The following is a 15,094-nucleotide window of genomic DNA, read 5'->3' as shown; positions in this document are numbered from 1 at the left end:
TTTTCCTGGTTGCACTGGCAGATGATATCGGAGCACAAGACACAGCTCAGCACAGGGCAGATAAGATCTGTCTCAGCTGTTCAGGATTTGCTTTTGCTCTTATCCCTAAATCACCTCGTTCTATCAGAGGAAATAATCACCTGCACAGGTCCTGCCACAGAAACACACCCAAATGTCAGCTCCTGTCACTGGCTGTGCAGCTCTGTGCTGCCACACTTCATCCCTCAGGTTAACTGACACCTTCCTCCCTCTGAACTTAACACTAAATAATTAAAAACAAATCCATAAAAATAAACAGTTTGTTATGGGAAGAAGCCCAAGCCTTTCACATCCCACCTCACTGTAAGAACAAGTCCCTGTGGTCCAGCTCATCTTTTCACAGGCTCCACAAACAGCAGGAAAGAGCTGCAATTATCCACAGAACAAAACATCCCCTGCAGTTGAGAGTGGAAAATTCTCCTGGCTGCAGAGCTCCAGGGCTGGAGCACCCAAGGCAGGGGGGCTGGCACCCACAGCTGCTCCCTCCTGCTCCCCCCATGGCTCTGCCAGCCCCACACCTGCCTTCCTCTGGACACTGCCCCACCTCAGAGACAGCACCAAGTTTTCCAGCTGTGCCCTCACCAGACAGGGAATGCTGAGGGATCCATTCTCCTCCAAGAGCTCAGCCCTGCTAAGGGCACACAGCTCATCCTGAGCATCCAGGCAGGCCAGGGTGCAGCACAGCCCCCAGAGCCCCCAAATCCACATGGTATTTCCACATGGACCTGGATTCCTGCAGTGCCCAGCCCTGCCACCACCCCAGCCCACTCTTCCCACAAATCCAGCCATCCCCAGGGAGCTCCAGGCATCCCCCACACACACACACACCTGTCACAGGCGTGGTTTATGCTATGAGTTTATGTTCCAAAGGTTTTTTTGAGAAGAGCTGGCCCGGAGACTTTGCAGCAGCCCAGGGCTTGGATGTTCCCCAAAGCTGCACAAGCAGCTGCACTGCTGCTGGCACTGATGTGAGGCACAGACACCCTGTGCTGGGGCACTGAAAGGAGCCCCAGGGGCACTGAAAGGAGCCCCAGGGGCACTGAAAGAGCTCAGCTCCTGGCTGAGGAGGGAAGCACGTCATGGACACGTGGGGAACCACGATGCTCAGAGCTCTCACACCTCATCCTCTCACCCTGGCCTGGTGGGAAGTCCCCAGCAGCCTCTGTGAGCTCCACAGACCTTCTCACATGAGACTCACCCTCCCCTCTGCTTTTGGGTTTGAGCCACAGAGGGAAGATGATCCCTCCCAAAATTTCTGGGCTCTCCTGCCCTCAAACCATGAGCTCAGGACAAGGATTTGAAGGTGCCAGGAAGAGCATCTCAGAGCTGGGTGCTCCCAGCACAGGGACAACTTACCCACAGTAGAGTCGTCCTCCTGGTACACTGGCCTCAGCAGCTGCAAGGACAGAGGGACACACACAGTCACCTGCAGCAGGCCTCAGTGACAACAACAACTAAAGAGTTAAGGTGCCCAACCCAGCCAAGCCAAAGCACTTCAGAAGGGAAAACAACCTTTTTGCAGCAGAAAATGAGAGCAGTGACTCGCAGCGTGGCCTTGTGCAGTGGGAACACACCCCACATCCTCCCCACACCCCCGGGGTGAGCCCTGAGGGGAGGCAGCAGGGAAATGCTTTAGGACAACAGTGAAAGCTGCACCAAGGGACAGAGGCTGTGAAAGTGGCAGATCTTGAGGGATGATGCTGGATAAGAAGCAGGGCAGGAGAGGCAGGCGCAGCCCCAGCCCTACCTGGCTGCCCGGGTCCAGAGGCGCCAGGATGATGTAGTTGTGGTCGGCAGCGGAGGGCAGGCGGGACAGGGCCGGCAGGGTGCTCTGGCCCCGCTTGGCCAGCTGGCCGTGCCTGTCCCAGGTGTGCAGCCCCAGCCCCTGGTACAGCAGGTGGCAGCTGCGGCGCTGCTCCGCCCCGCTCTTCTCCCGCTTCTGCGGCGGCGACTGCAGCTCCTGCGAGGATCTGCAGGAGGACCTGCGGGCCATGCCCTCCTGGGCTGCCTTCACCTGAGGCACCAGCCTCCACACCAGGAGGATGATCTCTGTGGGACAGTTCCTGGCACGGGAAAGCAGATGGGGTTGATGGGGTGGGGAAATCAGGCAGGAGCCCTGCAGCCCTTCCTCCCTCCAAAGCCTCTGCCCTCCATCCCTCCTTCTCCTCCAGAGAATTCCATCCTGCATCCCTCCTCCTCTGTTGGAGTCAGTGAGTTAGGGGGTCTCTCTGAATTCTTCAGAGAGAGATCGGTGTGCAGGGATTGAGCAAGTCTTAGAGTGAGTTCTGCTGTTTTTAGTGAGGAAAAGGTCTGGATTCCACAATTGTAGCTTGTGTTCTACTGAAGGTTGCAAACATACTGGTATCTTCAGTAAAGGCTCCAAGCCCACAGTTGTAGACAGGGCTTAGACATAATAGAGCTATAGTAAGAATATTGCTTACATTTCTTAGATACAACGCTATAGATTGTATGTGTAGTGTTATACGTAACCTGGTGTGCTAAGAAACTAGAATTCTAATAGGTTAAAGACTGGTGGTCTGAGCTTGCATCTTAGCTTGTTGGGGAAACCCTATATAAGGCTATGTACTGGGAGAGTTGCTGCTTTAGCCACAGGCTTTTAGCCATTCAGCTTTTAGCTATTGGCTTTTGCCAGGGCTTCCAGCCATCCACTTATTGCTGCTGCTTTTGCCATTGCCTTTTGAGACTGATGTGCTTTGTAATAAGAAGTGCTTTGTAAAAAATAACCTTTTTAACTATTAGCTGCTTTGCTTATATTAAGATTACCTGACAAGTAAGAACCAAGAGCTCAGAGCAGGAGCCTACAGAGCTCCAGAACTGGTGCTATAGAGCACCTGGGGGTCAGAAAGAACCCCCACATCTGTTGCCATATTTCTCCTCCAGGGAATCCTTTCCCAGTGTCCTGCATCCCTCAGAGCTTTCCCCTTCCCAAAGTCACTCAATGCTCCCACTGCCCTGCCCTGGGCTCCCTCAAACCAGCTCTCCCTGCCCTGGGGTTTTGGGGAGCACTCACCGGATCTCGTGTGCCAGCTCCACACATTTCCAGTGCTCCACGGGCTGCTCGTTCAGCTGCAGCACCGTGTCGAGCTGCTGCAGACCTGCCTTCTCTGCTGGGCCACCTGAGAGGGACAAATTCCAGTCACTGCCAGCCAGGAGGCAGAGTGGGAGGGGGAGGAGAAGCCCTGGAGCTTGGAGGCACCCAGAGAGCTCCACAGCTTGCACCACTCACTCCCCAAACCCCATCTGACACCCAGACCCAAAAATGAAGTGGGGTCAGCCAACCTGGAGCTTCACCTGGCAGCACATTGACACACAGAGCACCAGGACAGAGCCACCAGGGCTCCCCCAGAGCTACTGCATGAACTTTCTGTGTTTCCTGGGGTGCAGTGGGGAGCACACTGCAGACACCAGTCCATCCCACAGGTCCACAGCAAGAGGATCTACTCAGGGAACTGAGGATTCCCACAATCCTGCTCCCCTCCTGTTTCCCCTGCCAATGATTTCCAAAGGTCACCCAACCACACAGGCAGTTCTCAGGTTATAGAGGGAAGGGAACAAAATCTCTGCCAATTACTGCAAAACACTGGAAAATAGTGACACAGTGCTAACCCAGTGGCCTCTGACCTCATCAGAGGCAACAGAAAATTCATTTAATGAAGTTTCTTAGAGGTACCCAGAGTCCTGCAAGGTGTGGGAGCTCCAGAATCACAACCAGCTCTGGGAAGCAAAAAAGGAGCAATAATTCCTTCAAATCAAGAGGGATGAGAAGGATCCAATCTCTTACCAGAGTCCACTGCCTGCACACGGACTGGGGAGTCGCAGCAGATGGTGAAGCCAAAGCCATCAGTGCCCCGAGGGATGGTGATCTGCAGGGAGACAGCAGAGCCTGTCAGGGGGAGAGCAGCCACTGTGTGGGATGATGTCCTCACTGCCACACTGCCCCACACCTCTGGAAATGCTGGCACATCTCGCTGTGACCCCATGGATAAAGGGCAGTGCCAGCTGGAGCCCAGCGTCTCTGGAATGCCACAAAGGAGTGTTTGTTTAGCACACACTCTGCTCTCAACTCTTCCAAGTGTAAGGAAAGGTCTAAGAAGCCATTGGAAAGGAAAACCTGGCAGGCTGGCCCTGACACTGACTCCTCCAAGCAAGTCACTTAAACATTTCATTTCCTGTTGGAGAAGACAGAAATAGCAGCACTCCCCTGCTCGGAGGGAGCTGCGAGCTCAGCACGCTCCTGTCCTCCAGACATCTGTGTGCATCACCCCCTTCCCTGGGCTGAGTGTGTTTTCCCCTGCTGAGTTTGGAGAGGATGGATGCTGGGTTGATTTAGGCTCATTTCTCCTCCTGATTCGAGGAGCATTGAGCTTATTAATAAAATGATGCTTATTTTTTGATGTTGGCTTCCAGCAGCATCTCAGCGTGACAGATCCTGTAAATACCTGATTAGCCCCCAAGACATTAGTCAAGATGCTTGTTTTACTGACAGAGAGAAGAAAATTAAAAACCCAGCATCTGACCTGCATTATTTTAAGAACAAACAGGCAGAAGGAAGGTGAGGAATTCAGCAGAAGTTGCCAAGGAGTGATATGGTTCCTCACTCCTTTACCACGGGAGGGCAAAGGCAGCGAGATTTCATTTCCCTTGTCCCTGTGTGATTGCTCAGCAAAAAATCAGGCTCCAAAAGAGAAACTGGCTTGCCCTGGCAGGATCAAAACACAGATCCAGTCCCACTACACTGACTGTTTTTCTCTGGAGTTTGCTGGTTCCTCGAAGAGGTGGCTCTGCATCTTTGAATGAACCTCACAGCTCAGTCCAACCAGGAGCTGGGCTCCGTGGTCCCTCTGAGTCCCTTCCAGCTCAGGATATTCCACAGCCTAGGATTTTGTCTCCAATACCAAGCACACCCCAGGAGCCAGCCCAGCATCTCTCCCACCATGGAGACTCCACAGGCACTTCCCAGCCCAAGGTCTCCCCTGTGTCAGGTCTCCTTCTCCCTGCTGATGCTCCTCAGCTCCCACCACCATGGCCATCACAGGCAGTGATTGCCCATTTTTTGCCCATTTTTTGCCCATTTTTGCTGTCATGCACAGAACTAAAGAACTATGATTACCTGCCATGAGCTGGGGAGGCTTGCTGTACCCAAACTTTGTCAAAAAACGCAGAGGAAATTTTCAGATTAAAGACATGAGGAGGTCAAAGAAACAAAGCAGAGTCAGTTGTTATTCAGCCAAGGCAGAGCAGCTCTCCTGCCCGCCTGGCAAGAAGGGGGCAATTGGGTTTGGAATTCTGCTGCTTTTGTAATTCCCAATATTTGCTGTTCCCCACAGCAGCTTTGGAATAAGCTGAGCAATGAGCTCAGGAGCACAGGCAGAAGCTGACCCTGAGCTGAAAGTCCCAATCCAGACCACAGAGAGAATATTTCTTTGAAATGCAGAAGAGTGGGACCTGCACATGGAAAAGCAGCACCTGGCATTGTGCACTGGGAGAACTAGAACCAGCACAGCGAACTACTCCTCAGGAAACAAGCTCTCCAAAACACTAAAATCAGTTAAAACGAGGCAGTACCAGCCTGCTGTGCCTGCTTCTCTAATAAGAGGGAAATCAAGACAACATCTTGCAGCTCAACACTGTTACCGTCAGCACGCTACCTGCAAGTTGTACAGTAAATATATATTTTATATATTCCTATCTATTTAAAAAGCACCCTCCACTGCAGCAACCACAGAGACCAGGCACAGGCACCCACGTGAAGACGTTCTGCCCTCACTATAATTTACAAATTTAATGATATCGAGCCGATGCCTGACAAGCAGCCCCGCAGAGCCCAGAGCCCCCCCAGCAGCGCACCCAGGCTGGCCCAGGGCCGGTGGCGGGGCAGATACAGACCTGCCTGTACCTCGGCTCCGAGCACACCTTGCAGAGTCCCTGGAAGCGGCTCATGGCCCGAGGAACGCGCGGTGCCGAGTGCCGGCGCTGGCATCGCCGCCCTGGGAACCAGCCCCGAGAAGAATGGCAGGAAGCCACCTCTCACCTCCCCGGGCCTGCGAGCGCCGCGTGCCGCCCCACGATAAGCCAGAGGCTTCCTGAAAACCCTCACTGACGAGGAAGGGAGAGAGTTTTATACTAGAATTCCTGTCAGCTCTTTGCTGCTCCCCAGTCCCGGCTCTGTTGGTGTGGCTTTTGTTCCCGTGGCATTCTTCAGGAGCACTTTGTTATTGCCACGTTCTCACAAACACTTGGAGGATGTTTGAGCGGCGTTTCACAGGCACTGGCTGTGAGAGCCTCGCTCCGTGAAAGACACGGCTCCACACTCATAAAAAAATCAGAGGTTTGGGTTTACAGAAGCAAAAAAAATAATACAAATAAAAAGCAGAGTTTGTTTTCGAAAGCGCAGACCCAGAGGATCTGCACGTCCCTGTGCTTTGTGCTCTTAAGTCACCGAGGGGGAAGCATCGAGGTCTACTGAGCTGCATCCATTTGGAATTTGGGAATTAAAGGCCAAGAGGAACTCTGAGCACAGCCAGCAGCAGGATACCCAGCAAGGCTCAGCTGCCCCACTGCCAGAGCTGGGCACAACTCCTCAGACAGGGGTTTTCAATGGAGAAGAAAACACCTCCCACACTCCTACAGGGGGATGACAAAGGAGGGAAGGCCAGAGGGAACCCAAAATTCAGGTTCTCTTGCACAGTAGCCAGAGTGGCAGGGCCAGAGAGGCCAGGGAGGGAGCTGAGGAGCCCCAGCATTCCCAGGGGAGCAGCAGTGGCAGAGCCACGAGAGCACTGTCCTGGGCTGGGGCTGGGGATGGGGATGAGGATGGAGCTGAGGATGGGGATGGGGATGGAACTGGGGCTGGGGATGGGGACGGGACTGGGGCTGGGAGTGGGGATGGGACTGGAAGGAGGAGCAGCCTTCCTTCCCAGCCACCACCTTTCAAGTCAGTGGCGACTCCTGGAGAGGAAGGGAGGAGAGGGGCGCTGGCTTTGTTTGCCTTGCTCAGCCCTGCTGTAAAACAAATAACTGCAACTGCAGCTGAGGGAAGCACGGGCGGAATCCGGCCCAGATAAATCACGGGGCCGCCCGAGCCCCGTTTCCGATGCAAACCGTGTGTTTGTGTTCCCAGTTCCCATCCCTGCCTCTCCTATAAATCACCCAGGCTCCACCACGGGCCTCCCCCTTCCCAGAGCACACGGTCCTGCAGGGAGGAGAGGAGCAGAGGTGTGCATGGAGCCTGCCAGCCCCAGCCCTGCCATCCCAGGGGGGCTTTGTCCTGAGTGGGAGCACACTGGAAAAACAGGAGGTCCCTGAGGAAATGGGGGTTAGCACCCAAATCAGCCCCTCCACCAGCTGGGGCTGACTGAGGTCACAAACTGCCTGAGACAGCCACGGTGGGACAGGGAGGTGACAGCACCACCTCTGAACACTGTCCCCTGTCCCACTGCAAGCCCCTCACACAGGCACACAGCCCCACACCTCCCAGGGCTGGGCCACCCCCTGCCACACCCACCTTCAGCTGCTGCAGGGTCACAGCGTCCTGCCTCTCCCGGGCTGCACCTGGACTTCCCAGCTTGACCTCTGAAATTATTTCAAAAAGGATTTTTCAAAAGGAAAAGGCCCCATGAGTGTGACAGCACTGAGAGCCCCACGCTGCACACGAGGCTTTCACATGTCATGAGCACATCCCTGCAGGCAGCAGCTGAGGGTGGCTGCACTCTGAGACACGGTGGCACTGCTGTCCCTGTGCCACCCTCTGCTCCCCCAGCTGCAGCACTGCAAGGCCAAGGCAGCAGAGAAAGCTCCCAACCCCCAGCACAGACCAGGGGCAAAGAGAGGGTGGCCACAGCCCCAAGGGTGAGAGGCAGGAGGCAGCAGGAGGACAAGCCAAGCAAGGACAGTGTGGCTGCAGGGCTGGGGTCCCCACAGAGCCCCAGGAGCGAGGCTGAAGGGGAGAGCAGGGACTGCTGAACCAGCCAGGATCTCCACCCCACAAGATTTTGGGATCCCACAGGCTGAGCAGTGGGGCTGGGGCTGCTCCACACAGGCTCAGCCAGGAGTGACTCCTCTTCCAAACCTTGCCAACATCCCCTGGGGTATTCCCATGGTGGGACACACCTGTGCTCTGCTTCAGCCTCCTCATGGCCACCTTCAGGTGCTTGGTCCTGCCCAGGTCCTCCCCGAGGAGGTAGTACCAGCCACTGATCTCCTGTGGGGAGGGAAGCAGCTGTGCAGGCAGGGGCAGCCCTCAGCCCCACTGCCCCCAGCCAGGGCAGCAGCTGTGCAGGCAGGGGCAGCTCTCAGCCCCACTGCCCCCAGCCAGGGCAGCAGCTGTGCAGGCAGGGGCAGCCCTCAGCCCCACTGCCCCCAGCCAGGGCAGCAGCTGCCCCAGGTGCAGCACACAGAGGTGCCCAGACCTCTCACACACACAGTCCTTCTCTCAGCAACAGCTAAAATTCCATCCTCCCTGCAAGGGGGCAATGAGCAGCTCTGGAGCAACAAAATTCCAGGTTTTTGGAGGGATATCCAGCAGTCCCACACAGCAGCCAGGGGTCAGGACCCCATCTCAGCCTTGCTGAGGTCCCAGGAGCACCACAGTGTTAAAAAAGCTGCACCTCACCTGTCCAAATTTCTGAGGAGGCCATGCTTAAGCACCTCCCACCCACCTCCACCACCAGCCCCTTTTTAGTCTCCTCCCATGAAGAAAATGTCCACACCTCAAGTATGGAAATTTAAAATATCAAGGAGCATTTGGACAATGCTCTCAGGCACTGGGTGGCAGGAGTTGGACTTAATGCTCCCTGTGTGTCCCTTCCAGCTCAGGATATTTTGTGATTCTGTGAATTCAGGGGATGTGTTAACACTCCCCAGCTTGCCCAGAGATGTTCTGCTGCCCAGGGACAGAATCCCTCCCTGCTGGATGAGGCATTCCCGTGCAGAGGAAGGCACAGCCAGCTGTACTAACAGCAGCAGCCAGGCTGGGGCAGCAGCACTGTGACCAACCACTGCAGCAGGGACAGCAATTCTGGCATGGAATTCCTGCAGGAACTGCCAAAAACCCTCTGTGTGTGCCCTCTGGCCATCTGCCCACTGCTGGGGATCAGGCTGACTCCTGAGTGTGTCCCACCATCACACCCACTCACCCTCATGTCAGATGTGACCCATGGGCAGCCAGCATGTGCTGGGGACACCCCTGTACCCTGCCCAGGGCAGTGACATCCCCTGTGCCCTCTCTGACAGCCTCCCACCCCACAAACTCCAGTCTCCCCTGGCCACCCACACTGGGAATGGGAGCAGAACTCCCCAGGTGCCTCCTCCCATGGTGGGAAACGCCCACCAGGGTGGTTTTCATCCACCCACCGAGCCCAGAGAGCCCAGAGAGCCACCCCCCACACCCTGACTGGGACACTGGTACCTTGTCCAGGGACAGCAGGGACTTCACCCCAAAGCTCATGCAGCCGATCAGTTCACTCTGCCTGCAGGACAGCCAGAGCTCAGGCACTGTCAGCACACAGACCCCCCTGCACCCCTTTTCAGGGACCCCCCACCTTCCCTGCCCCTGCTGAGTGCCAGGCAGTGCCCAGGACTGTCCCTGCCCCGTGTGTGTCACCACAGGGCTCAGCTGCAGCTGGGCTGGAGCACCCTGCTCACCTCCTGGTGCTGCCAGCAGCTGGGCCAAGGAGGGAGCTGGCACCTGGCTGGGCTGGCAGCACAGCCTGCAAGGTGCCAGCCCACTCAGGGCATTGTCCCCAGGGGAGGGCAGGTCCCAGCCCACCCCAGACCACCCAGCTCTGGCCAGCAGCGCAGGCACCAGTGGCTGCAGGGGTCTAAGTGCTGGCCCAGTGCCCAGTGCCCAGGGCCAAGGGCAGGGTTTCAGGTGGTGCTCACCTGCCCACGAGTGTGAGCCCATCCCTGGCCCCAGCCCCTGAGCACAGCAGCCCTGAGGGCAGGGCCCTGGAGGAGCTCACATGGGGTGACCAGGGCAGGGGGCAGGGTCTCAACAGCCCCATCTGAAAAGGATCCTATTTCAGCTGGCAGCCCCTTACCTGGAATTCCTGTCTCTGTTCCACACTGTGACCAGGAGACGCTTCTGCTCATCCTCCTCTTGCACTGGGCTGTAACAAGGAGAGGGCACAGCCCATCAGCCTCCCCAGCAGTACTCAGCAAGGGCTGCCCTCACAGCCACAGACTCCTCAGCCTCCTCACAGCCAGGTCTTCTCCTCCAGTCTCTGCACAGAGCACTGCAGCACCTCCCCAAGAGCAACCTGCTCACTCCTGACAAACACCTGCAAGGGGATGTGACCTCTCCTGGGCAGGTGCAGGGACACCACTCATGCACTTCAGGGGGGAAATGACCTTGCAGGACTGCACACATCCAACATTATAGGGTAAATGCAAGGAACAAGCCACAGTTCATGCTCTGAAACCATCACCCAAAGTGCCAAATCAGCCTCTGCATGGGTCAGAGGGCTGGCACAGCCTCCACAGCAGTGACAAGCTCTCCTCAAACACTAAGTCATGCAGCTCCTTTCCCCTGCAGAGACATGCTGGAGCTGTAGGAAACCCTTTTACCTTCCTCATTCACACTACTGCAGGTGCCAGTCTAGGAAATGGAATGAGTTTGTCCAACTCCTGCCCAGCAAGAGAGCCAGAGCATGCAGGAGCAGTGCTACCATGCTGTGTGTGCTGACAGCTCCCAGAGCTCTGCCCAGAAGTTCAAGGCACCTGAGCTACAGAAACCAGCAGAACAATGTCTGTCACTCCTCATCTCAGCAGCAGAGCTGCTCAGGCGTGCTGAGTGTTTATTAGAGATCACAAAGCAAACCCAGGCTCCTGGTGAGGGGAGGGAGCCCTGGCACAGCAGGCAGGGGGTGCCCACTGCTCTGTGACACAGTGCTGGGGGTGGCACAGAGCTGCCCCTGCCCTGCCATACTCACAACACAAAGTGCTCGTGGAACACAGGATTTTTGCTGTCTGGAACAGTCTTGGTCTTCTGCCTGCACTTCCAGTCAGCATCTGGCACAATGGACATCTTTGGGAGGAAAACAAGAGTGTGTCACCATTCCTAGAGCCAGGTTAACACTCCCAGAGCCATGTTAACATTCCCAGAGCCATGTTAACATTCCCAGAGCCATGTTAACAGTCCCAGAGCCACATTAACAGTCCCAGAGCCATGTTAACAGTCCCAGAGCCATGTTAACAGTCCCAGAGCCAGGTTAACACTCCCAGAGCCATGTTAACAGTCCCAGAGCCAGGTTAACACTCCCAGAGCCATGTGAACATTCCCAGAGCCATGTTACCATCCCAGCTGCCATGGCAGGAGCCTGGCACAGGCACGTGTACGGATGGCTGAGCACAAAGATCCTGCTGAGCCCCTGCTCAAGGCTGGTTGGGGTCACTTCACCCTTCTGCCTGCCAGGTAATTGCATTACAAAACTGCTCAGGGCAGGGGAGGGAGGGAAAAGAGCAGAAAATCCAAGGACTGATGTACAGAAGTGCAGCTGGCTGGGGTCTGGCTCGCAGCCCCTCTCTGGGAGCTGCTCCCTGCACTGTGCACATCCCAGCAGGACACCCTCCCTGTGCCACAAACATCCCCACCAGGCTTTGGGCACCCACTGGGACATTAATTCTTGCACTTAATGGTTGGCACAGCCCTCAGCAGGGTCCTGTCCTCCCTTTTTCTACTTCATGCAGACACTGCCAATAAAACTCTGTCCAGCACTGGGCAAGAGCCCAGGCAGCTCCTGCATGCTGGGGATGCTCCTCCAGAGCAGGATGGAGAAGGAAGGGGAAGGGACAAACAGTGCAGAGCAAGCTTGGAAGAGCCAACCACAAAATTCTCCCAAAAAAGCACAAAGCTCCCTGAGCAAAGCCCTAGAAGAACCCACCTTCACATAGGAGTCACACACACGGCACTCTGCTCCCATCAGACCTTTTGCTTCCATGACTGGAAAGGAAATGAAATGGTCACAGCCCAAAGCAGCAGGGAAGGCATCTTCCCACCCCACACTGCTCTGCTGCACAGGGTGATCCCTCCTTGTGGGGCACAGCCCACTCAGACAGGGGCAGGGTGCTTGTTGTACTTCCCCTTTAACACTCTCGTGCTATAAATACAGCCTGGGGGTGAGCTGGGTGGCAGAGGCAGCTCAGCATCCACATGGCAAATTGCATTCCCTGTGCCTGACTGCCCCCAGCCCTGCTCTGCCTTCCCTGGAGCCAAATGGATCAGCCAGTTAAACATCAACAGCATCCTGACCATCCAGTGAAATATTAATGGCATCCTGACATCCAGTTAAATATCAGCAGCATCCTGACACTGCCCCAATGCTGCTGCAGGGACCCTGTGACTGCCTGGGCAAGGGATGTGCCAGGGATGTGCCAGGGATGTGCCAGGGATCATCACTCACACCCAGCTCACTATGGGGCTGCTCCAGATGGAGGGATTTGGGGCAAAGGCTGTGCCAGACCCTCAGACAGGTGTTTCCCCCAAAAAAGAGATAATTCTGACACTCCCATTGGTGTCTCTGATAATCACCATCAAAACACTCATGAAAGAAATATTGCTGGAGTTTAAAACTGCAGCATTTGGAGGTAACAGGACAGTTTGGAAATCCTGGCAAATGTGGCAAAATGGTTTTGGCAGAGACAAAGCATTTCAGACTTTCCTTCCCAGATTGTATTTGCCTTTTTTCTCTTCATATGGAATAAAAGAAAAGTAATTTATACACATGGGTGCAAACACGGTGTTCACCCTGAAATGAAGATCTCTGCAAATTTCAGTTTGGTCTCTCAATCCAAGAGCTCCCAACTGTGCCACTGCACCACAGAGTCATTCCCAGCTCCAAAGCTGTTCCCAGCACCAGCCCCCTGTGGCTCTGGGGCCACTTTGGGATGTCCCAGGGTCACACTCACCGTGCAGCACCAGCGACCGGCCCCGCACCTCGATGGACAGCTTCAGCTGGCCTGGGGACAGGACAGGGACAGGACAGGGGAGCACAGGGAGCACAGGGAGCACAGGGAGCACAGGGGAGGACAGGTGAGCACAGGGGAGGACAGGGGAAGGACTCACCCACCCCCCAGCTGCAAGGCTCACACAGGGCCAGGCACCCCCTGCCTTCCCAGCCCTGGCAGGGAGCTGAGGGGGAACATCCCAGCTCCCAGAGGGTCAGGCTGGAGATCAGCACTGCCTGCCAGCCCCAAACCCTGCAGGTTCCAGCCCCAAAACCCTGCAGGTGCCAGCTCCAAACCCTGCAGGTTCCAGTCCCAAACCCTGCAGGTGCCAGCCCCAAACCCCTGCAGGTGCCAGCCCCAAACCCCTGCAGGTTCCAGCCCCAAACCCTGCAGGTGCCAGCCCCAAACCCTGCAAGTGCCAGCCCCAAACCCTGCAGGTGCCAGCCCCAAACTCTGCAGGTGCCACCTCCAAAATTCTGCAGGTGCCAGCCCCAAACTCTGCAGGTGCCAGTCCCAAACTCTGCAGGTTCCAGCCCCAAAACCCTGCAGGTGCCAGCCCCAAAACCCTGCAAGTGCCAGCCCCAAACTCTGCAGGTGCCAGCCCCAAACTCTGCAGGTGCCAGTCCCAAACTCTGCAGGTGCCAGTCCCAAACCCTGCAAGTGCCAGTCCCAAACCCTGCAGGTGCCAGTCCCAAACCCTGCAGGTGCCAGTCCCAAACCCTGCAGGTGCCAGCTCCAAAATTCTGCAGGTGCCAGCCCCAAACTCTGCAGGTGCCAGTCCCAAACTCTGCAGGTGCCAGCTCCAAACCCCAGCAGGTGCCAGTCCCAAACCCCTGCAGGTTCCAGCCCCAAACTCTGCAGGTGCCAGCCCCCAAACTCTGCAGGTGCCAGCTCCAAAATTCTGCAGGTGCCAGCCCCAAACTCTGCAGGTGCCAGCCCCAAACCCTGCAGGTGCCAGCCCCAAAACCCTGCAGGTGCCAGCTCCAAACCCTGCAGGTGCCAGCCCCAAACTCTGCAGGTGCCAGCCCCAAACTCTGCAGGTGCCAGCTCCAAAATTCTGCAGGTGCCAGTCCCAAACCCTGCAGGTGCCAGCCCCAAACCCCTGCAGGTTCCAGCCCTAAACCCTGCAGGTGCCAGCCCCAAACTCTGCAGGTGCCAGCCCCAAACTCTGCAGGTGCCAGCTCCAAAATTCTGCAGGTGCCAGTCCCAAACCCTGCAGGTGCCAGCCCCAAACCCTGCAGGTGCCAGTCCCAAACCCCTGCAGGTGCCAGCCCCAAACTCTGCAGGTGCCAGCTCCAAAATTCTGCAGGTGCCAGTCCCAAACCCTGCAGGTGCCAGCCCCAAACCCCAGCAGGTGCCAGTCCCAAACCCCTGCAGGTGCCAGCCCCAAACTCTGCAGGTGCCAGCTCCAAAATTCTGCAGGTGCCAGTCCCAAACCCTGCAGGTGCCAGCCCCAAACCCTGCAGGTGCCAGTCCCAAACCCTGCAGGTGCCAGCCCCAAACTCTGCAGGTGCCAGCCCCCAAACCCTGCAGGTGCCAGCCCCAAACTCTGCAGGTGCCAGCCCCCAAACTCTGCAGGTGCCAGCCCCCAAACCCTGCAAGTGCCAGCCCCCAAACTCTGCAGGTGCCAGACCCAAACCCCTGCAGGTGCCAGCCCCAAACTCTGCAGGTTCCAGCCCCAAACCCTGCAGGTGCCAGCCCCAAACTCTGCAGGTGCCAGCCCCAAAACCCTGCAGGTGCCAGCCCCAAACCCCTGCAGGTGCCAGCCCCCAAACTCTGCAGGTGCCAGCCCCCAAACCCTGCAAGTGCCAGCCCCCAAACTCTGCAGGTGCCAGCTCCAAACCCCTGCAGGTTCCAGCCCCAAACCCCTGCAGGTGCCAGCCCTAAACCCTGCAGGTTCCAGCCCCAAACCCTGCAGGTGCCAGCCCCAAACCCCTGCAGGTGCCAGCCCCAAACCCTGCAGGTGCCAGCCCCAAACCCTGCAGGTGCCAGCCCCAAACCCTGCAGGTGCCAGCCCTGTGCAGGTCAGTGCTGGAGAGCCCAGGTGTGCCCTGCCCAGGGAGGGCACAGCCCCCAGGGCAGCACCCCTGCT

The 15,094-nt window shown here is 56.8% G+C and overlaps 1 protein-coding gene across 4 annotated transcripts in view; it reads right to left on the bottom strand.

Moving 5' to 3' along the window:
- The window catches only part of RGS3 (regulator of G protein signaling 3), a 63,051-nt gene that overhangs the window by 42,500 nt on the left and 5,457 nt on the right, over window positions 1–15,094 (bottom strand). For 3 of the 4 annotated variants that reach the window (XM_056505061.1, XM_056505063.1, XM_056505062.1), the window contains 11 exons: window positions 12,964–13,014; window positions 11,940–11,998; window positions 10,989–11,083; window positions 10,098–10,166; window positions 9,467–9,527; window positions 8,170–8,260; window positions 7,565–7,632; window positions 3,842–3,923; window positions 3,071–3,176; window positions 1,787–2,102; window positions 1,396–1,435 (listed from right to left, as the gene is read on the bottom strand). In XM_056505061.1, coding sequence (XP_056361036.1) covers window positions 1,396–1,435; window positions 1,787–2,102; window positions 3,071–3,176; window positions 3,842–3,923; window positions 7,565–7,632; window positions 8,170–8,260; window positions 9,467–9,527; window positions 10,098–10,166; window positions 10,989–11,083; window positions 11,940–11,998; window positions 12,964–13,014 — 1,038 coding nt within the window. Of the gene's footprint in view, window positions 1–1,395; window positions 1,436–1,786; window positions 2,103–3,070; window positions 3,177–3,841; window positions 3,924–5,946; window positions 6,242–7,564; window positions 7,633–8,169; window positions 8,261–9,466; window positions 9,528–10,097; window positions 10,167–10,988; window positions 11,084–11,939; window positions 11,999–12,963; window positions 13,015–15,094 lie in introns of those variants that run through there. The other variant, XM_056505064.1, reaches the window with a different exon arrangement.

The sequence above is a fragment of the Oenanthe melanoleuca genome, chromosome 17 (assembly GCF_029582105.1).
Source record: "Oenanthe melanoleuca isolate GR-GAL-2019-014 chromosome 17, OMel1.0, whole genome shotgun sequence".
NCBI lineage: Eukaryota > Metazoa > Chordata > Aves > Passeriformes > Muscicapidae > Oenanthe > Oenanthe melanoleuca.
This window is presented reverse-complemented; position numbering and strand designations above follow the sequence as displayed.